Source organism: Solenopsis invicta, chromosome 1, assembly GCF_016802725.1.
Source record: "Solenopsis invicta isolate M01_SB chromosome 1, UNIL_Sinv_3.0, whole genome shotgun sequence".
In the NCBI taxonomy this organism is placed as follows: domain Eukaryota; kingdom Metazoa; phylum Arthropoda; class Insecta; order Hymenoptera; family Formicidae; genus Solenopsis; species Solenopsis invicta.
In genome coordinates this window covers 25933364-25956539 of record NC_052664.1, presented here as the reverse complement: position 1 = coordinate 25956539, position 23176 = coordinate 25933364, and the positions used below count along the sequence as shown (strand labels likewise).

The following is a 23176-nucleotide window of genomic DNA, read 5'->3' as shown; positions in this document are numbered from 1 at the left end:
CGAGAGAGAAGAGAGGTAACGAGATCACCGCCGCACGGTCGATTAATTATAAAAAATTGCAAGCAGTAAGGTAAATACAAGTAGGTCGCTCGAGACTGCAAATTCAATGCTTTACTTTTATTTACCGAATCGCATCACGTTCTAAAGGATTTCCACGAAATCCGTACATGAAAAACAAAAATTTATTTCTGACGCACATTAAACATTTTGATATTTTCGTGAATATCACGCACATTCGTAAGATACAGAGATTTATGAATCCTCTTCACGCTGAATCTTCCAGATGATGTTGAAACGCGATGGAGCAGTCTGCTCGTAGTTTCGACATACGATATCTTCTTTTCCTTCTACTACATCACTATATGAACTCTTCGTATTGAAGTAGTATAATACAATTGAGACGAGCCTCGAAAGCATTTTCTGAACAGCTCCAAAAAGAAACGTAATTTAATTCGTGATTAATAAATCAGCTTTTCGTAGTTTAATTGTGAAAGATCTGTATCAACAATTATTGGTCAACAAAAAATTTTGGTCAAGCAACTCTAGTCAGAATAAGTATTTCTTATAGTTTTTTCTATGCACTTTTGAGAAGAAGAAAGGGTTGAAATTCTCAAAAAACCATATTTTTAAGAAATTTCAACCTTATTTTTCTCAAAAACCTGACGTGATAAAACATTTGCACTTACGATTTCAATATTTCAAGAACTATAAAAAAACACTTATTCTGATTAGAGTTACTTGACCAAGATTCTTTTTTTTAATAAGAGTTGCTATAAATATATTGTAATTTCCATTTTTTTATTATATTTGGAATTAATTTGTCCTGAAGGTAAATTCTTTCGCCGTTTAGATGCACCGTGCCGATTATGCAGAGAGAAATAGATGGTTCAAGTCTAAATAATTTAATCGGAATTGCTGATTTACGTATGTTAGGATCAACATCTTATATTATATCTGAACTCCTGCTTCAACATTAATGGGATGCATACAAACCTGAAATCGTCGTTCCACAATTCAGAAATGGAATATCACTAACCATTTCAGGTCAGGTGACTTGGGAAATCCCTTAAAGCCGAGAGACCCCGGCAGTTTCTTCTTTCCACAGAAATCTCCTTTCCCAACTTCGGGAGAAGGAAAACGGCCTTCCGTAATTTCTTATTCCTTCCTGTTCACACGTTTTCTCTGTGTTTCAGATTAATACGGCTTTATATGCAGGTCGCAATTCTTGACGTGTACAATGCTGATTCTTGATGGAATTTAATATACGAAACATTCCGCGTATTTCAATATCCATGACGGATATCGTGATACTCGGGTACTCTGAGCTACATTTGCAGAGTGCAAATTAATTAAATATATGCAAAATAAATTACATTTCCAAAGATGTGCAAAATCGATGAAGCACACGCCGGTCTATATTTGATTTTTTGGTTCAACTTTTTATTATTCAAACTGAGTAGCGTGCAAAGAATCTAGTTATCGTTAAACATGTCATTAAACGAATATGGCTGAAAATAACGGCTTGATATATTAAAACGTTATAGAGAGCTGCAATACGTATGTCTCAACGTTTTTTGCTTGAAACATTCCACTCTTGAATCCTTTACAAGTTCTTCTTCAGACAATATCGAATCTGGCATAACTGATGAACCTATCGTAATAAACCAATAAACTTTAATCCTCATTAATTTATTTACTAATTGAAAAAGCTTTTTTTAAAATTCTTATCTCATCAAACATTTGATGATCCATAATCAAACAAATCCTTGCAACATGTTTCGATCCTCTAGTACTTCGCTCTCTCTAAGAAATCAATCAATCGATATTTTCTTTCTTATTTTTATTGGACAATGTTTCACTAATTCTACATTTAAAAAAATTTGTTATGTTCAAGTAAATATATTTCTTTTAACATCATTTCCATAATATTAAAAAATATTTCCTAAGCTTAAAAATAAATTATATTATACTAATATTTATTTAAATTAAGGAAATGATGTTAAAAGATATTTACTTGAGCTAAAAAACTTTTTGCAGTGTACAGTTTGCATTAAGATCCGTTTTGATCAGAAACAGTCAATCATACTTAGTTATCTCTAATTGTAAGAGTTTGCCTGTCATACCTTCAAATAAAGTCGAAACGTCCTAGTTTCAGTACTAATTTAATATTACTTGCATCTTGCTCGTAACAGAGTGTGAAACATAATCAAACACATACGTAAATTTCACTAATAATAATATTTCTCGACCTAAAACAAGATAATTTTTTCTGTCCGATAAACTTTTAAATCTTAAACAAATCGATATGCGTTCGTAGCAACGTCTCATATGCTTCAAGATTTATCTTTTAATAAATACCATCCAACTACGCCATCTTCTTCTTCAACGGTCAGAAATGAACCTTTTATAATGAATTTTCGCTATTGATCGTCACTAAATTGAGAAAGCATATACGTTTTTGTGAGGAAGCGTCAATCCAAATTCTGCATAACTGTCACTGACTACCATGCTTGAGAAATCTTACTAAATAAAATGTTTTTCAAAGGTATCAACAATTAACATAAATGATTAACATATACTAAAACGATTAATTTCTATTATAGAGATATACTATCTATGTCTTTGAAAGAAAGAGATGAAAACAAAAGGAAACTGATTAACTTATTCGTTTCCATGTTGTAACAAAAACTGTGGAAAATTTCAAAAAAAAATTACAAACCAGTCAATTTGACTGTTTTGGATAGTTTTGGTATTTTTAAACTAATACTATTATAAATATATCTATGTATATAAAATTAGGTATATATATGTATACTATCTATGTTTCTTTCGTTGATTTCCGGTTTTTATAAAAATATACCTAATTAAAAAGTTTTAATGATCATAACTAGATTACAGTATTGATATTTCTTGTGCCATTTTTTTGTTTTTAAATTTATCAAACTGCGCGCCGACAAATTTTTCTGTCTTGAAACATAGTTAAATTGTAATATCACAATATTGAATAAAAAAATCAATGTAATAATAATGATGCTAACAAGCATCTAATATGACAATAATGCCAATAAGAAAATTTCTTTCCCTTTAAAAAAAAAACTGTAAAGAATTTCTTACAAAAAATAACACTTCAGCAAGGGATCGAACCTGAGACTCTCTCGACTTTCTGAGGCGGATGTCTTAGCTACTTTGACCACTGAGACATGTGGTGATATTTATCGCAACTTTTATAAAAAATTAAATTACAAAAGATAATTTTTAATAAAACGTGTCTCAGAAATATACGTGGAGAATTTTAAGATTTGAACTCTCTCAGTTGGGAGAGTTAAAAAAAAAATTCATCTCAATGCAGAATCTTTGCGATTGTAGAATGAAAAGAATTAATTTCCGGCTTACGCGCTTATTCACGCGGCGAACGGGAAACGGCAGAGAACGCGACCTTCCCCAACGGTCTCGGATACTCATGAGCGCGCGACACACAATGCGATATTATTACGCGCTACCTCGCTGCGCGGTAAAGTCGCCTGTCGTCGCGTACACGTTCGAGTTGTGTGTCCACGAGTGGTGTCCTCAGGCCTATGCACACGTGCGCGCTTCCACCTGCCCGCCCGCGCCGCCACCCATATTCATCGCCCTTCGAAGCTGCGCTGACCTTGTTCCAGCTCCCAAGAAAAAGCAGGTTACGTGAAATTTCCACCCCCCGGAGACTCGACCTGCATTGCCCTAACTGTGAGATGCATTATTCGGTCTTCACTTATCTAACTGTCAGATGGGATAAAATTTATAGCGATCTGTTGAGTATAGTTCAAAATGGATGAGCCGCAAATCATAAGTGAATCTTTCGAAAGTTTAACGTAACTTTAACAAAGAAAAATCGTACATTCGACTCGCAAAATTATTTTCCACCGTGAAATGCATCTGAGAGTTCGGAGTAATCAGACTTACCCACTTGTACGATACATTGGTAATATGGGCAAACTTTCTCGCATATATTATAAATTCCGATACGTTATAAATACTTTATCGAGGACAGATTTTATGCGGCATTTGTATATTTTTATACAAAAATCGTTGAAGTGACCTCGAAGTAGTTTATTAAATTTTGTGTTTTAATTTGTTAATTATCTTATTTTCATTTGAAATATATAGACCTGGCGCAAGTTCAAAGAAATTTAATTAATAACATTACTAAAAAATAAAACTGACAAGTATTGTCAGCATGTGTTATTATCAATGTTGCTCATTACAGGAAATTTACTGGATTTTATCGAGTTAGGTTCTATGCGGCTGATAATGCGGCTTTTATCTTGCGCTTCTCTCACGATTCGTATAAGATATATTTAAATGTCGGTCAATACATATTTTAACATGTATGTAGAAATTATATATGTTTTATAAAGCTATTTTTATATTAGATTTTACATTATAAAAAGGAAATTAAAATTTAAATACCTAAAGATAAATAGATCACTTTATTCAATTTTTGTTCAACCAAAACATAATCGCTGTCTAGCAAGAACGTCCCTTTTAATTAAACAAAAATAAAGAATAAATATTTTATTTTGATTTTTTTAAATACCCGAATAAAAATGTTTCTATATAATTATGTACGAATATGTGTGATAATGTTTGCTCTGTTATGTGTAGTGTCTTTGAAAAGCACGCTTACCCTACTATGATTGAACTTTTAAGCATAAATGTGCATTTAATATAAAGCACGATATTATACAATTACATTATTAAATATACAATTATAATTGTATAATTGCACATATAGTGTAAAGTTGGATGTAGTCAGACATGGTTATACAAAGACAAATTTGATATGACCACGTCATGATATTTAAGAAATATATATCATTATACGTCATGTATAATATTTAAGAGTCACATATATATCATTAAACATGAAAATGTTTACTCGGATATGTAAACAACGCCCAATATTTTTGTTATAATTTTTTTACGTAGATGTCTATGATTGGCCAAACATCGAAAATCCTACCGAGACTGCAATCCGATCGGAAATTTCTTAGCCGTAAAGGCTGCCTTGCGCGAGTTCGTCTTGGCATCCTACTCGCCTTCAAATGCTCCATTACTGCTTATCCCCCGCGTAACTTTGCAGAAAGGATATTCATTTCGTTCGGTGCACGAGCTTCAACGAGGTCCAATATTTACTCGCGGTCCGGGCCGCACTTATTTACGCTGTGCGCCTTCATTCATTTTCTCGTTCTTTCTCTCTCTCTCTCTCTGTCTCTCTCTCTCTCTCTCTCTCTCCCTGAGGAAAATCTCGACCTACGTTCACGAGTCGCCAGTGAGACTCACTCGTGAAAAGTGTCTAACGCTACAGCGGCGCGGCAGCAGCGTTTCCCGCGCGGTCTACTCTCAAGACAGCAGTCTCGACCTGCTCTCCCCTGGGCTTTCCTTCCTCCGCGCGGGGGTGGCAGGGGAGTGAATTATGTCGGAGAAAAGTTTGGGCGTATACACAGCCGTGGCCGCGGTACACGCGAACTACCCTTCCTTCTCGCCCTTCTCGATCACATCCATGCACTACCATCCTCTCCCTCATCCTCCGTCCGTCTCGCGTCCTTCCGTCCCTTTCGCTCGTTCTCCGTTTCCGACGTCCGCCCTTTTCCGTCTCACCTTCCCGACGCACCCCCACACACGTTCTCGCCCTCTCACCCTCGACCGCTCTCAGCGCACCCTTCCATCCTCCCTCTCGCTCCCGCCGTTCTCGCTCTCGCTCGCTCCTTTGTCAGGCACTCTCCGTCCGTTTCCACCCCCGACCATCGACGTTCCGCGTTTATCGAACCATTGCGCGCGCACCGATAACAGTAACGGGGCGTGCTACGTCTTGGTTGGCCGTAGACGTAGGTGGTGGACGCACGGCCGACCGACGACGACGAGGACGACGGCGGCGACGTCGACGTCGCCGAGGGACGAGCGCAGCAGACTACCAGCGAAACCAGAGAGAAATAGTTTGCCTGCCGACCAAGTAATTAGTCGTTCTCGCAACGTTCCCGAAGAAACGCGCGCGCGCGTCGTGTTGTTGTTTGCAACGTTCGCGAAGTCCGCCGCGAGAGCCATCCATACGTACGTGAGTCCACTCGGGGGAGATTCTATTAGTGCAGCTTCGAAATATCGTTCAGAACCACAGTCGTCGAACGCGGGATTAAAATTCCAAGAGGCAAATCGGAACGGATCGAGATCGAGGAGAAGATCGCCGTCAATCGCTGGTGGTATCAACGGTCAACAATCGATGATCAAAGTATCGAATCTTAAGGGAGATTTCGATACTTTTTCGGATCGTGAGATCGCGTTGAAGAAAGTGCGTTGAAAGTGCGTCGAGAGAGTGCTCCAAGAGTGCAGCTCGAGGAATATAGCTGTCGGCATATAGCTGTCTGCAAAGGCGAGCGGACGCAGCAACACGCAAAGGAGAAGAGCCGGAGTATCGAGTAAGGTGGCTGCTCGGTGCGTCGATCTGGTGTTTTCGTTCACCTGGCCCATCCTCCCTCCGAGAGGCGGAGGGCGGCAAAGCATCGATCGCTCGCCATTTTGCGCGACGGCCGACATCTTTTGCGCGCATCGACGACATCTTGCCGCGTGACATCTTCAACGAATACGGAAGCTACAGAGGCTGCGTACCCACGTTAAGCAGAAGCGGGCCAAATTATTCGCGTAACTAGTCCCCGAGTACGTTTCGTTCTCTCGTCCTCTTCGCTTATCGATCACCGTCAACAGCCGCCATATCGTCTATAAAACGATCTCCCGCCGCGCGGAGAGAGTGCGCTATCGCGATATTTCGCGTAGTTTAACAAGAAAAGAAGAAATTTGGCGGAGAAACAGAAGGTAAATCGGTGCCCAACGTCGCGGGAGGAAGAAACAGTAGTGTCCTTCAAGCCGAAGGTAGAAATCAGCAGGCTGGGAGGTCGGTTGAGTGAGGTGGTGGGTCCCGTCGTGGAGGAGGCCATTGAGCCAGGGGATGCGACCCCGCTGACGGGACCCTCGAGGGAGACCTCGATTCCTCGAGCACCCCCGCCGCAGCGCGTCACTACACCGAGTCCGCCGAGACCACCGCCCGCTACGTCCCAGCAACACCAAAATCCGGGTCATTCGACCCACAATCCGGGACACAAGTCCCAAAATCCCGGGCATCACAACCCGGGTCACTCGCCCCACAATCCGGGTAATCCCGGCCACAACCCTGGTCACAACCCTGGTAACAACCCCGGTCACCAAACTCATAATCCGGGCAACCCCGGCCACAATCCAGGTAATCCCGGACATAATCCGGACAATCCCGGACACAACCCGGGCAATCCCGGACACAATTCGGACAATCCCGGACACAACCCGGGCAATCCCGGACACAATTCGGGCAATCCAGGACACAATCCCGGTAATCCCGGTAATCCCGGACACAATCCCGGTAATCCCGGACACAATCCCGGTAATCCCGGACATAACTCGGACAATCCAGGACACAATCCGGGCAATCCCGGACACAATCCCGGCAATCCGGGGAATCCAGGTCACAATCCCGGCAACCCGGGCCACCCGAGTCCCGCCGACCAAGGTCAGAATCCCGATCAGCCAACGCAAAATCCCGGCCATCCGACGAGTCCAGGACGAGAAAATCCTCGTCCAAACGTGAGTCGTCAGCCAAGTCAGAATCCAACTCAACCGCAGACCGGCAGGGAGCAATCGAGTCAGCAGCAGCAACAACCGCAACAACAAGCGCAACAGCAACAACCTCAGCCGCAATCGCAACCACAACATCTGGAGCGTAGCGCCAGCACCATGGGAACCGTATTGTCGTTCAGTCCGCGTGACCGTCGGGGGTCTGTTTACCCGCCAACGGGACATCAACATCCCGCTGACTTTACGTTGAACAACTTTAATTATGAGCAGCTCAACAACGCGAAAAATCGCGAGAACAAGAGCGGCGTTGCCACGGTGGCGCCGGCGCCACCCACGAATCATCCGCCGACCAACAATAACTCGTTACAGAACAATAATATTAATCTAAATAACAACGATAATGCGAGGATCATCTCGGAAAAGAACGCCCTAGAGAAAAACCTGAAGAAGCATTCGCTGTTTATAAACGCCCTGTCGTGGAAGCGGTTCAGCACGACTAATAACAACAAAAAGAAGCTTGACAACAAGAACAAGAATATCGCCTTCAGACAGCCGCTTGATAACATACCTATCGTTGATAAGAATAAAAATATACAAACGCCGCAGGTAAGTCTCGTATAGAGGAAAGAAAACTTTTTATTCTCTTTTTTCAATAGAGACGCTTCTTATAATTCTATTTATAGATAATTTATAGATAAATTAGCATATTTAATAGATAAACTTTAAAATTTATATAAAACAGATGAGAGAAGCGTGCTTTAACACATTTCATTCTACTATAATTCGCGAAAATTCGTTGAAATTATATTGAACCTGCAGCAAGTCTATTTAGAAATACGTGCTTATAAAAATAAATAATATATTGATGCTATAGTACCAATTTAAAAATATCAATATTATATCTGTTTACACAGAAAATAAATTCATTTCAAAACAACTCAATTTGAATTAAACTTAATTGTATTTGTTTAAAATAGAAATTGCATTTTCATGCATTGAAGGTATATTTTTCTTGGGATTATTTACTCGAGTTTTTTTACGTAATTATTACTGCAATATACATCATACACTGTTTGTCATATAACGTAATATAACGCAATACTTTTAACGTAATAATTAAAAAATGATAAATAATGTAAAAATATAAATTCGTATATCTTATTGCACATATTGTATCTAGAGAAGTCTAAAGACCTCTAATAAAGGCGGATTTATAGTATAAGGAACGAAACGTACAATGTACTTTGCCCTTAAACACGATCGAAAGCATATTGATCGTTTCAACGTCTCTCTCTTCGCGGCATGAGTTGTTCCATTATGTGTAAATGTTCAACTATTTTCTTTCTAGAAACATGGCTAAAGTTCAATTTGTTTAATGTTCAATAAAATTGATTTTTATGAATAATGTAAATGTAAATTGTTCATTTAATTTAACACAAAAGTTAACAAAATATATAAATATGTCATTATAATTTATCAACACTAATTTTATTTGCTAACCTAATTTATAATTTATATGTTGAACTTGTTGTCATTTATGTCAAACAAAGTAGGCAAAAATTTATCACGTTATATACGTTAACCTATCAAAAAATAATAGGCAATTATTATGAAATAAATGTATCAATATTAATAAAAATATGATTGTAAAATTAATACAGTTGGAAATGTAGTTAGAAATATCAGGCTTATAGGAATATTACATTGATCACATTGAGAACATTTACTAACAGTTAATCTTCTGATGGTTTTAATTAGACAAAACAACCGGCGTCGAATAACAATCACACCACCCACAATCCGACGTGTGAGAAATTGGTGCAGAAACCCCTGCCCCCTGGACCAAGGAAAACTGTCATCCAGGCCTCCACCTCGGAATTGCTCAAGTGCCTCGGCGTCTTCCTGCACAAGAAGTGCACCCGTTTAAGGGACTTCCAGGCAGGCGACGCCGTCATGTGGCTCAGAACTGTCGACAGAAATCTCCTGCTTCAAGGCTGGCAGGTAAGTTCGACACTTACAGAGCGTGCTTCTTAAAAAAAGATTATTATGTTTACGTTTTAAATTATAAATTAACAAACATTTACACTGAAACACGTGTTGCGGTTGAAGAGAAATCAATATATTGATTTTCAAGGTTTTTCTTTCATACTTTTTTTTTTAACGAGTTAAACACTTTGTTCATGAATGATTTTTAATGGAAAGAAATAAGGCTGTATATCTAATGAATCATTCACAAAAAGCATTCGGATACACATGTAAAGAGATTTCTGCCTGATAACAAACTTCATACTTTCATTTGCTAGATAGTTAACGTGCTTCATGAAATACACTCTCCGATAATACAATTATCACGGGCACTGGTTTGACGTTATAATTAATATATTGCTCCCGCGGTTATTTCGCTATCGTAATAATTGGATAATTAAGATACATCGACAGCACGAAGTAATTAACTCTCGTTGATTGAACAGCTATGATTAACGTCGATATATGCAAGTCACAAAATCGATGCGGTCGATGGTCGTCGAACAAGTATACAGACAAAAAAAGATTATTACGTAAAGCTCAACGGACTGATACATATACTATATTTCGACCTATGACATATGTACAAACATGTATGAATAATTTTCGTTGGAGACAATTGCGCTATTCTACTTTGCTAAATCACTGTGTTACCGATATTTTGGAATATTCCGGAATATTCCAAAACGTAACCATGATCCAATTAAAAAGTACGAATATTTGTCTTCGATGCGTTAAAAGGTTTCGTTTCCCTGAAGGGACTATTACAAGTGGGACGATAGTCCACACGTGTCACGGAGAAAAGGGCTTCGCTTGAACTGAATCCTCTGGGATGCGGACAATGTCCTGCGGGAATACGCATAATAAGAGCCATCCAGGGCATGCAATATGCTAGTAAGGGAATTAGACGAACTTTTCATGGGATAAAGCCGAGAGTTTCCATCTGGGTGAACTGTTCGTAATGGAAGTCAAATTACATTTGTATTGCAATGAGAGAGGGTAGTGAATTACATTCCTGAGTTATAATTACCTTTTTATTATGGCAATGAGTCATATGTGGCATGCTGAACTATAATATACTTTTCCTTCAAAAATATTTTAATGAATGAAAAAAGTGGATGATGACTCAGACAGCACACGTGTCCAAAATCAGAACATAAAACGTCTTATACACAGTCGGAAAATTGTGTTAAATTTATATTACGTGTATTGTATGTCACAAATAGTCCACTCAAATTTTCATGTTAACTTAACACAAAAAATATAACACTTTGATACAATGTGAAAACAAATTATAGAAGTATATTTTTACAGTAAAATTAACATTTGTAATATGTTATCACAATCGTTTTATACATATATCTTAGAAAACTGGCGTTTCAAAACTACGTTATTGTTGTGTTTTCCATTTATTTACGCATAAATTATATTTATTTAACACTAAAAAATATGTAATATTAATTTATCGCAAAAATTTTAAATAATATACAATCACATCATGTTAAATTAACACTTGGGTATATATTAAAAATTCAACATATAAATGATTTAACAAAGATCTTTTTCAACACAAATGCCAAATGTTTTCTATTGTGTAAACGACTTTAAAACGTCTTATGTATATTCCAAACTTGGATATTGTCTATTTCTACATACCGTCTGGGAAATTTCCATGAACCAAATATGTTTTGAACTATTTCTGTGTCATCTTTGAATTAAAACACCTTACTAAATAACGTACGTTTAAGAACCAAAGTTTTATAATGTAATTTACTTTTTCTAAATATATTTTCAATTAATTGAAAATTATTTTCCTTAAAATTTTATGTAAAAATTAACTATTATTTTAATAATATACTATTTTAATAATAACTATTATTTTAATAATACTTCATTTCTTCAAAATTTTTGTTTTTCTTAAGAAGGACTGTAATTTTTAAACATCTTTTTTTTAGACTCTATTTAAATATCTAACAGTTTCAATAAATCTTTTTTTTTAGATTATATCTCCACCTATATTTTTCCAACTACAAATTATATCAAAATTTTATTTCGACAGAGTCTTCTCTTTTTTTATCAGAATGGATCGAAATCTAAAACTCTGATATCGCAAGTTTTATTGCTTTCAACAAAACTGATTGCTATATTTCTTCCATAAGAGACAATCAATCGAAAATATTTACTCGTGGTTTCAGTCGTTGCTGGTTCTTGATTCAATTATGAATTCAACGTTTATGCTAATGGGGCTATCGTGTGCAATTGCGACCTATGCAAATTGCCCCTGTAAGACTCACCTTCTCCGCGCGTAGAAGCTATCGATCAAACTAAAAATATTTCACTCCGATAGTCAACTGACGTAGATGGCCGCTGACTTAAAAATACGATAAAACTATTAATAATACAATGCAAAAATCTGCGATGTTGTTTATCCACTTTGTGTTTGTGCATTGTATTGTATCATCCCCACACCACATTAGTTTTTATCACAAAAACCAAATTTACCCCAACGAACGTTGCATATGAAAAATCCAAACATTTTTCTTTACTTGATAACAAAGCATCACTGCTAAAATTGTTTTATCAACTTTAACTGAATTCGTTATTACGAACGGAGTATATACAGACATATACACACACACACACATATATATATCGTAAAAGACGAAACTTTTTTAGAATGGGGAAACCCTTTTGATGGTATATCATTAAATATTTTTTTAATAAATACACTCCAACTAGTTCTATTGAATGCGTATAATAAAATTCAACGTAATCGTTTTAATAGAAACAATGATCTATCCTTTTTAATTCTCTATCTGAAAAAGTCCATGTTAAATCGACAGTCGCATCTCTCGAAGTGTTGACGCTTTTCCGTAATGCTGGATTGGTTCTCACTTCGTGTGCTACTGTCATCGCGGAGATTTTGATAATTATGTGTATGAAAGGTTAATTTGTGTATTGGGTAAATTTATAATTTGTAAATTACAAAAACTGTGTAGCGCGCGTGGCGCGCGTCTGTTTTGCTAGTGATATCATAAAAGAGTTGGATTCTGCTGCTGACGTAAAAGTGTTATGCAAAGCTCGGTTATGCAAAGTAACAAAAAGAAATACGTGAAAAAATAAGCGACGTGTTACCGCGATACGAGTTGCTCAAAACGCGTCTGCATTGCTACGCCATGCACGAAAGGGTCAATTTTATCCGTCGATCAAATCGGCAACAATTTTTTACCCACTTTATGACAAAAGTCACTATCGATTAGCGTATGTCGTGCAACCTTCAGCGAACCCGCCGCAGTGGTCGTGAAGTTTCATGGAAAATAGCGCGAAGCGCGCCGATAACAATTTCAGTCAACTGTGGCGGCGATTCTCGTGGGTGGACTTTTTTTCATCGTGAGTGACGTCCCAATTGTTGCGAACAATTGCGCATTGTCGGCATCGACCAACGCGTTTATTCTCGAGCCAAGGTGTCTTTGAAGAATTTTTGGTAATTAAATTCAATGATGTTCGAGCGAGTGCAGCGAATCATGATGATCTCATGCATTTCGCTCTTGCATTCACAGTATTTAATCTTTGCATTTGCACGACAAAACATGTTTGTCTAAAAAATATTTACCGAAATCGTTCAAACGTATAACAATCGTTAACGAAAGGGGTTTATGTATAAAAGTGTGTCTATGTTCTTGTCCTATTTAAAATATTTGATCAGTGTATTTCTTTAAATATATAGTATGTACATTAGCACAAGGTTGAAATGAGAAGCAATTTGAATGATAATTATTACCTATTATGACTGGGAAGTGTATCAACACATTTAAATTGAGGAAAACGGCTAACTAGTTGGATTTTAATGATATATAATTTTCTAGGTTAATATACGTTCACAAGTTCCCCCTAAATAAGAAACAATATGTTTCCCTCTTTTTCTTCCATTTTTGCAAAATCTACACAGTTTATAGTCCACTTTAGAATAAGAGAAATGTAAATGTTATTTCGCAATCCACGGCCCGAATCTGTCATTATTTTCGAGAATTCATGCGGCATATTCTGTCATTCGCGGTATTGTGACATTCGCGTGCTTCAATCCACTTTGTAGGGAGGTGTCGAAGACGGTCCATAATAAAGTGCCTTTGCGTAGACACGCTCCCCAGTAACATCCCTGCACCCACCCCGACATCGATTTCTCATGTCGATAAATTCACACGTAGAATCGTTGGAGAGAGAAAGAGGGCGAGCGAGATAACGCTCGGTCTTGCGTTTAACGCCTGAAAGAGTCCGCGTTATCTTAGTGCCCAGAAAACCGTCCATTAACGATCGAGGTTGTCTTTTTCTTGCTACCCGTCTGATTGCGTGTTCGTGTTCTTATTGAGAACATCTCTCTCTGCATTGACCCAGGATCCTCAAAGTTTTTTTTTTATAACAACAAAATACTTTTATGTAACAAAATGATTAGAGAAACACTTGTAAAAAAGGTATAGATTTTATTGACATTATCAGTCAAATTAAACGAATTAGTTTTTATTTTTTTAATTAATTAGAATAATAAGAACTTTTTCTGTGGAAATTTTACGCAAAATGCTTTCAGAATATTCACACTACTTAACATTAAATCGATGATATATACATTGGATAAATTGTCAGTCAAATGTCATTCAAACAATCAAGGATTAATGAAATCATTAATTATTTGTTCTCTGTATCCAATGTAATTTACAAAACAATTTTAATGTTTCAACATACTACTAATTACTAAAGATGACCTTTTTGCATTTAATTAAAAATTGTTAAAATTCAGGCACGCTACAATTAGTAAAAAGAAAAAAAAAGAATGTCAAGTAAAAATAATTCTGTCAAACCGTCATAAATATGAAATACATTTAGATTAATTATCTGACTTTATCCGAGTGTATTCACAAGACTACAAAATTTGCAATAAAACATAAGTAAATTTTATTTTATTTATCTGTTATTCAAAATGAAAAAGTTAATTATATTAAAAAATCTGACATTTTACAAGTGATTTCCTGAAAAAATTTCTGACAGAGAATGTATTTAATCATTTTTCTCGGAATACAATGCTGCGTGTATGTGTATAAATTGGTACGTGTAAAAATCAATACACCGGACATTTCCGTGAATACAATGCAGCACGGGAGCTACACTTGCAGATATAACACTAGCTCTTCGTGCGTCCACGTGCATGAGTTTAATCCTCGAGGGCGTCGATAGATAAATATACATATGCGGTTTTTGTTGTCAATTCGTTCCCTGTAACAATAGTTATCGAAACACGCCAATGTTCGGCCTCAAATCCCTCGAACACCACCCTTTTAGCTACTTCGAGTTCAACCCTGAAGTGAGCTTATTTATCTTGTTCCTATTTAAGCACTGACCAATGTTTAAATATCTCGGCTTTTTTGTTTTATGGAGAGATTATGTCGAATGGAAGCTTCGAAAATACATGTGATACGATTTCTTTTAAATATTCCATTTATAGCAATGAAATATTATATTAAATTGACACATTTCCTCATTTCCCTTAATTCTCTTCAAGAAAAATTATTTATATATTATAATATACTAAGTTTATATTCATTGCAATATACAGTGCATATACATAATATATATACAAATATTTATATCCATTTTTATCTCTTTTATTAAAAGAATTGATTTTTGTTAATCTTGAGACAGACCTTAAGTAAATTTTTTTAGAAATTAAAAAAAATCTCTAAATAATGAAAACTATTCTTAAAATAAATAATAATCTGAATAAATATACTTTTACAATATATCTTTACTTTTAATTTAAATACTATATTTGTTGCATATAGACTTTTTGCATGAATCTTGCGATAATTACCCATATAGCACAAAATATCTAATAATATTGCAGCAATATTTTAAACATTCCTGCAATGTTGCTGCAATATTGTTGAAATGTTCTGTGCTGTATAGATGCTCGCAAATGCAAAGTAAATATTGCCACGAATAAAAACGTTAAAAAATTGATGAACTTCTAAGCCATCCATCTTATATTGCGGCAAATTCGCGCTGAGCTAATGAGGATTCGGTTTACGTGATCTGGGAAAACGCTGTGGGAAAGAGATGTGCAGCAATGCCGTATTATTGGGGGGAAGGGAGGGAGGGGGAAAATCGCACAAGGGATGAAGGGTCACGTGCACCGCAAATGTTGCGCAAGAGGGATGGCGATGTCGTGAAATCACCCCACTGGGATATGTGAAAAAATGCGGGTGTTCATAAGAGGGACGTTCACCCCTCGATTTTAATTACGAAAGGGAGACACTCTCTCTTCTCGGACGTCAGCTCCCGACGAGGAGAGTATTTCTATCGCCCTAAATCTACGATGAGGCGTAAAAAAATTTATGCAGACGACTGATTTTTCGGTGCAGTGCTCCTGAATTGACGCTAATGAGCAATAAAAAACATCAAAAGGTCGATTACGATATTAAGTTTTGATTAGAACCGCGAATGTTTAATAACGTTATAGCAATAATCTTATAATACAAATTTTACTAGCTTTTTAGAACCAGGTCATGCAAAACTCCGTCCATTTTTATCGTTTTATTCAATTTGAGCGCATTAATGACTGACAATATTAACCATATCTAATTACTCACGATTTACGACATATTTGACGAAAGTAGGTTGATCACATACCCTACATAATTTTTTTCACGCATAATAACCGTAATATATTTTTTAAATGTCCCATAAATTCTTATCGTGTATCCGATGCATAATAAAAAGCGAAAATGGAGAGATACATAATATATAAATTAGACAAAAAAAATGAGTACACAGAAACAATTTTAATGTTTAGATATAGAATAATGAAATTTTATTTTGCGCATTTTTATTTTCATGAAATGAACGCATAACAGAAAGCAAATTTGTGGAGAGATTCGTACATGTATAAATTAGATAGAGTAAAAATACGAACGAGCATAGATGCGGGGAAAATATTTTAATATTTAAATAATCCCGATGGACGTAGAACAAAGGGATTTTATTTTTTGCATATTTATTTTTATGGAAGGAGATGCTATTTTTATCTTCTCCCAATGCTCGACGTACCGGAATATCGAAGTGCGTTAACAGTTGCGAATCGAAGCTGCGCGTGCTTAAATCTAATTCCCCCAAGTCTAATGTGTGTATGCAGTTCATCCTGAGAATATATTCCAAATGTATATCTAAAAACCACGCTGCAATGCATACGTGTAAAGATAATCACGAAGCGTGATCATGTATACGATAAGGAGATGGATATGGCAGTTTATGCGATTAGTTTCATGATAAAATCAAATGTTATTGCGTGTGTACATGTACAAGGAAGAAAGGATGTGAGTGTACGTATGTATTTGCCTTAAATTTTGTCCATTCTAACGTTTTAGGGCTGTTAACATATTATCAAAAATGGTTTCATTAGAATCGAAAAGAAAACGGTTGTTCTTCAAATTCTTAGATATAAATTTATAAATTCGACTCTTAAAATATTAGTAAATATTACTTGCTTCATAGCATATGCGTATCGTTATTGGTAAAATCTTTTTCATGATATAACGTAATAAATGTTTTTTTCATGATATGACATGATGTTTATTTGATGATACGATGTAATAAAATTTTTTATGATACGCCCTAAAGCACTATTCAACAAACAACTTTTCTACACACCAACGCATTCATAACTCGAAAAAACGATGTGTTTAATGATAAAATCGAATGTTAATACACACTCTGCAAGAGTGTATTAACATTCGACTTTATCATTAAACACGATGTTTGTATAAGCTCTATTTTCTTTTTAATACATAATCACGCTTGATTACTTTTGTTATGAATGTCTACATAATTTACTGTTCAAAGTAATTAACTCCAGAAGGTTTCAAGGCCTTATTCATTTTTCAATAATCATTTCTTAATGGCTTTTTTCATTTCGGACTATTTCTGAATAGAAAAAGAACAAACATAGAACAAAGTGTTCAAGTGTTTAACAGTAAAAATATAAATTTAAATATCAGATTTAAAAATTAATACCTCATTTTCAATTTATTAAAAATACATTTCATTTAAAAATGTTCCATATACTATAAGTCTTTCAAATGAAAGTACATATAATCATTTAACAAGGAAAATTTATAAACAAAATTTATTTAAAAATAACTTTATCCTGTCAAGCAACTTTGCGATCGTCCTCGCTACAATAAGCCGTTTCAACTGTAACACAAGTGAAATATTGACTTTCTACATCATTCCATTATCATTCCATATTTGATTTTATCGGAACGTCAAAACGTGTGAGCAAATGGCTTGTAAACTATCCATAGACAATCCTATTCACCGAGTGGTTTCGTCTGGACGTTAAACAAGATCAAATCGGGCCGCGTTGCTGAAAATCTGGTTAAAAGGAAACCATACGTGGCTGAGAAATATAGTGCAAATTCCGTTCCTGTCACGTTTCTCGCGCGCGGCACGTGTGTCACAAGTCACACGACACCCATCATCTAATTAATTATCTTAGATAAACACTTCGACGATCGGAAAAAACGGTGAAAACGAATCGGTGTAATTACGGAATCAGTTGTATGATCTTCATACGACGGCTGGCAACCCGTTAGAATCAAAAGCGGATATCGGTTGGTGGCACAGTGATATCACGCGCGCCCGTGTATTTCATTAATTTGCATAATTTAATTACACGTAACCCGGGAGCTAATTGCAATTCACGCGGATTCGGATCCTCGCGGAGTTCCATTTGGGACATCCCTGAGCCGACTAAACGTTAGATTGTCGGTTGCGGTTGAGGGTGTTTCGCGTGCACGCCGACTATGCCGCTAATTGGTCCAAGTGGTGCACTCGCGCGCTATCCGGAGGACCGTTATCCGCAGTCTTGGAAATTTAATTAAAAGGTTTAGGTCTACGCGGAGACGGCTCGAATAACGCGCGGAGTCCGCGCTCGGTAGAGCAGCAGGCCGCTCACCCCTGGCAAATATCGACCGCCCTAGAGGTATATACGTCCTCGCCGGGTATATTGGCACCCCTAATTCTGCTGCATCGCGGCCTGCGGCCCTCGAGACTCTCGAGCGATGTTATACCTGATCGAGAGGATCGCCTCTTCACGAGTCAGCGGAAACACGTGGAAAGCTTAATGAATCGTGCATGCGACAGCGAAAGCTTCGCACGGTCTACTCTTTGCGAAATAATGGTAAACGCAAAAACATTATGAAAAAAATAGTTGCATACATTTTTTTTATACAATATCTCACAATCTTCTTTTACCCCTCGTGATCAATATATTATCATTTTTTTTCTCACTAAAGAAGAACCATATTGAGAAAATTGGATTTATAAAAAAGATCTAACAATAAGTGACCGGAAATAAAAATTTTTTAATTGTTTTTTTTTTTGTATAAGTTCTGGATATCTATGTGTCCCTATGTAACTTTATAAATACTACCTTTATTCACGCGACGAGTTAAGTCTATAGACCAGGTTTTACTTCGCAAGTTGTAGACATAAAAACGTATTTCCATCGATAAGCGTTGTCTATGAATAATTTTTCTCGATAACGTCACGCGATTTACTTTGTTCGCAGTACCATCAATAGTCCGTCACTTAAAACACGTCATCCATCTCAAACTTTAGTAGCACAGTCTCTTTTTAACATTAATCTTTCAGAGATCTTCAAAATTTGGAACAGTCGCTAAGTGCTAACAAGAAGAAAACCATTGTTGGCAATTAAAGCGAATTCACAAGACTCTGCAACAAAATAAAGTTGCTTACTTACTTGAAACATTAACGGTTCGGTGCAGGTGGATTGCAATTTAAGAGATTTATTCTAAGTAATTAGTGGGCAGGTCGAGGCAATTCATGAAAACATTTCTTGCATCGACATGTGAATCGCTCGTAGTCAGTGCGCTGAATAGACACAGGAGTCGAAAACTTTCATAATCTATTATTACTTATCTTATATCAATTTACTCAAATCCATTCTTTCTTTAGAAATAATAGATGGACTGTAAATATGAACTTGGTGAAGTAGCCAGCTTGAATTCTTCTCGCTAACGTCACGCGATTTGCTTTGTTCGCAATATCATCGATAGTTCAATAAAATACGTCGTCTATCTTAACTTAAAACTAAAGTTGTGTTAAATCTTCCCAAAGATTTTCAATACTCGAAACAGTTGCAATATATAAATTGGGGGTGAAATTTACCAAATGGAATTCTACGCCACAAGCAATTCCGTCCACGTTAAAGGAGTATCTGTCCGATTGTATTAGTGGTTTCTCGAGCGAATCGGGCGCGTGTTTTCGCGGGAGGATCGAAAGAATCTCTGATACGTTTACGTGAGGCCGCGCGCATCTCTTTTTCTTCCCTTCCGCTGCATTGTGCAAGGTGCACTGCTCCGATTATCCTGCGGCACGAGGGCGTGTCGCCGTCGCCGAGAAGTGTCGTCGGCCCTGCCAGCGTCGTGCGGCGACGGTGAGAGCCCAGAAGGGGACGCATCCTGGCGTGTGAGCAAATTGCAAACGTGAGTGCGCGTGGCGTAATGTGCATTAAGCCGAGAGACACGGCTAACGAGGTACGGGGCGGCCGACTATGCGGCACGGACAATAAAAACAGCAGCAGGTTGCCGATCGCGCGGGGAAAACGTATCGAGGGCATCGATCCTCCCCGGGTCACCGGTGTGGCCTCACCGCGCTTAATGCACCCACATGTGCGACGGCCGCATCGCACCATGCCGTGCACCACCTCTCACGAATCGATGCACCTACGCTCCTCCTGCACCGTGAGCCGATGCATCCATGCGCGCTAATGCGACTCGCTTCGTCTTGGCGTGCACGTCGCGAACTGATGCACACACGGGTTCCCCTTGAGATGTATTATAATACATAACGGACACATACTTTTCTCTTAAATGAGATAGTTATATGAGATCGTTATGAATATTATAAGTGATATCGTGACATAAAGAGCAGCGCGTCTGTTTTCTGTGCTAAAGAAACGGTTCACTACCCAGAATATTATCATAGATTTTTAATTGATCATTATCTCGCGCGAAAAACAACGGCAAATCACCGAGAGTATCTTTGCCGAGACAATGGGGCATGCATAAGCATGCATTAAATGAAGATTACGGTCTTCAGTAAAAAGATCAGAAAGGATCAATTTGAAGGATTCATGATATAATGCATAATTACTAATTAGTGGATTTTATTAATTAAAATTAAATTATTCCAACTTGTCACACACAATATATGTATATCTTTGTTAATAAATTATTTAATCACGGTAACATAAATCAAGCTAGTATTTTCTACGTGGAGTATTTAAAAATCAGACCAAACGTGGCTATCTTCAAGCTAAAATTTTAATATTGAGTTCATTTATTTTATATATATATTTGTATTTAATGCAACCTTACGGTAGTTGAAATAGACAAACTTTATTTATTATTTGTATCCATTAATTTGTGAAATTGAGTGATACAAAAAAAAAGAACGAATCTAATAATTACTTCATATATAAACTTTGATATTTTTGTTAATTAATCGCATATACTTGTTTTAAAAATTAAGGCTATTGCTTATTACTTTTTACGTTCTATTTTTATATCTATTAAATTTTCAAAATGAGATAAAAGGATAATTCTTTTCTTTTGTAATAATGTGCATTGGAATAACCTCGTTAACTTCAAAAACTATGTGCAAATTTCTTCGCTTTTCATGATATAACAGCATATTAAAAAAATTATTTGATGTTTATTGTGTCAAAATTTATAAATTTTTATGAACTACATACACATCTCTGGTGTGTGTGTGTGTGTGTGTGTGTGTGTGTGTGTGTGTGCACATATTAATAATATAGTTGTATACATAGATGTACTTAATTTCACATCTTTTATGTTTCATAGCTAACGGAGGTCTTATCAAGTATAAATAGATTCTCTATTTATACATGCTCTCCTTATATGTGTATCCGCACTAATTAACATCTATGTGACTATATTTGTATCCAAAGCGCTTACGTTCGATATACATGCCTATACGTATTTATATTGACACACATATACAAACGTGAAAAGACGTGTGTCCCTAAATATAGCGAAATATGCATATATGTGACACTATGCAACACAATAAGACTAGTTAGTGGCATACATAAAAACTTATTATATGATTGACATAATAACGATTACCTAATATTGACATTGCATATATTGAGTGCTGAATTCAAGTGCATATAATTGAATACTGAATTCACACACCTCAACATTTATCTTAAAAATCGTGTCAGTTTGTATTGTAACATATTAAAATGCAGGTTTAGACAAATAGTCAATAGACATGTGTTTTTAAAAAACCTTTATCTACTTCTGTAATTGCGAGTCGTCACGAACTTCATTTTATCGCTCATTGTTGCCTAATGAGATACAACGTTGATATTTTTATTATAGAATAACGTGCTTCAGATATGAATCATATTCCTTTACGCAATTACGTTTATCGAGTTATTAAAAATAAAGCGAATAGAATATTTCTGAATAATTTAAATGCTATTAATACAAAATAATTTATCAAAAACAAATATTTTATTAAATTTATTAGATTAATAGTATAGTGTTATTAAATAAAATATGTAAAATTCTAATCACACTCTTATCTTTCTTTGTTTATCAGGATGTGCCCTTTATAAACCCTGCCAACGTAGTGTTCGTGTATATGCTGGTGAAAGAGCTCGTCGACGGAGACGAGGCATCTGAGAAGGAACTCCAGGCGACGGTACTGACGTGTCTTTACCTAAGCTATAGCTACATGGGTAACGAGATTAGTTACCCGCTAAAACCGTTCCTCGTCGAGGACAGCAAGGATAAATTCTGGGATCGATGTCTCCTGATCGTCAACCGACTTAGCTCCGAAATGCTGCGAATCAACAGCGAGCCCGGATTCTTCACAGAGATCTTCAGCGAGCTGAAGGTATGTTCTTCTTGTCAAGATTTTATTAGCATAATATACATATAGAAATAGTTATAATTTAAGAATCACACGTGCAAGCTCGTTACTTAAATTTATTAATTCATCGCAATGATGTATCTTCACTTTAAGAATTTGATATAACTCTCTTAATCTATAAATATCTTTAACAAAGAATAAGGAAAGAATTTTTCAAAGAAAAATTGCACAGCAAAATAAAAATGCATCGAGTCTAGCTCTAATCTGTGAATTCCATTTGGAACAGGCCTGCGGTTCCAGCGAACGCGGAAGTCTGACTGGTAGCGGCCTCGAACGGAGCCTCGTCGTCTCCGGAGTCGCGGTACCCACCAAGGCAGCTTGACGGAGCTACACACACCTGCTGGTGCGCATCGCCAGGCACGGCTGCGACGTCACGACACTCTGACGATGGCCATCACGCCGACGTGGAGCCGCTCTCGCAGCTTGACCCCACCGCATCGACCTCGACTTCGACCCCGACGTTGCCCCGCCAGCAGCC

The 23176-nt window shown here is 36.8% G+C and overlaps 2 protein-coding genes across 2 annotated transcripts; both read left to right on the top strand.

Annotated features, from left to right (window-relative positions):
* Positions 1–4968: 4968 nt before the first annotated feature.
* On the top strand, positions 4969–7787 carry LOC120358434 (sporozoite surface protein 2-like). Its single transcript, XM_039452764.1, has 4 exons — positions 4969–5110; positions 6147–6325; positions 6808–7647; positions 7695–7787. The coding sequence occupies exons 1-4, from the start codon at positions 4969–4971 to the stop codon at positions 7785–7787; spliced, it is 1254 nt and encodes a 417-aa protein (XP_039308698.1).
* On the top strand, positions 7741–23162 carry LOC105201996 (cyclin-dependent kinase 5 activator 1). The gene is made up of 4 exons (XM_011170325.3): positions 7741–8244; positions 9397–9639; positions 22366–22662; positions 22925–23162. Exons 1-4 carry the CDS (start codon positions 7798–7800, stop codon positions 23018–23020), a joined length of 1083 nt encoding a protein of 360 aa, XP_011168627.1. The 5' UTR covers positions 7741–7797; the 3' UTR covers positions 23021–23162.
* Positions 23163–23176: the final 14 nt, after the last annotated feature.

Bases quoted from the DNA above. Each gene is read 5' to 3' on its own strand.
- LOC120358434 (XM_039452764.1), top strand. From the start codon at position 4,969: ATGTCTATGATTGGCCAAACATCGAAAATCCTACCGAGACTGCAATCC. The intron at 5,111-6,146 runs GTAACTTTGCAG...AATATCGTTCAG, and splicing joins CATTACTGCTTATCCCCCGC to AACCACAGTCGTCGAACGCG. The intron at 7,648-7,694 runs GTGAGTCGTCAG...GCAGACCGGCAG, and splicing joins GAGAAAATCCTCGTCCAAAC to GGAGCAATCGAGTCAGCAGC.
- LOC105201996 (XM_011170325.3), top strand. From the start codon at position 7,798: ATGGGAACCGTATTGTCGTTCAGTCCGCGTGACCGTCGGGGGTCTGTT. The intron at 9,640-22,365 runs GTAAGTTCGACA...TTTGTTTATCAG, and splicing joins TCCTGCTTCAAGGCTGGCAG to GATGTGCCCTTTATAAACCC. The intron at 22,663-22,924 runs GTATGTTCTTCT...CATTTGGAACAG, and splicing joins AGATCTTCAGCGAGCTGAAG to GCCTGCGGTTCCAGCGAACG.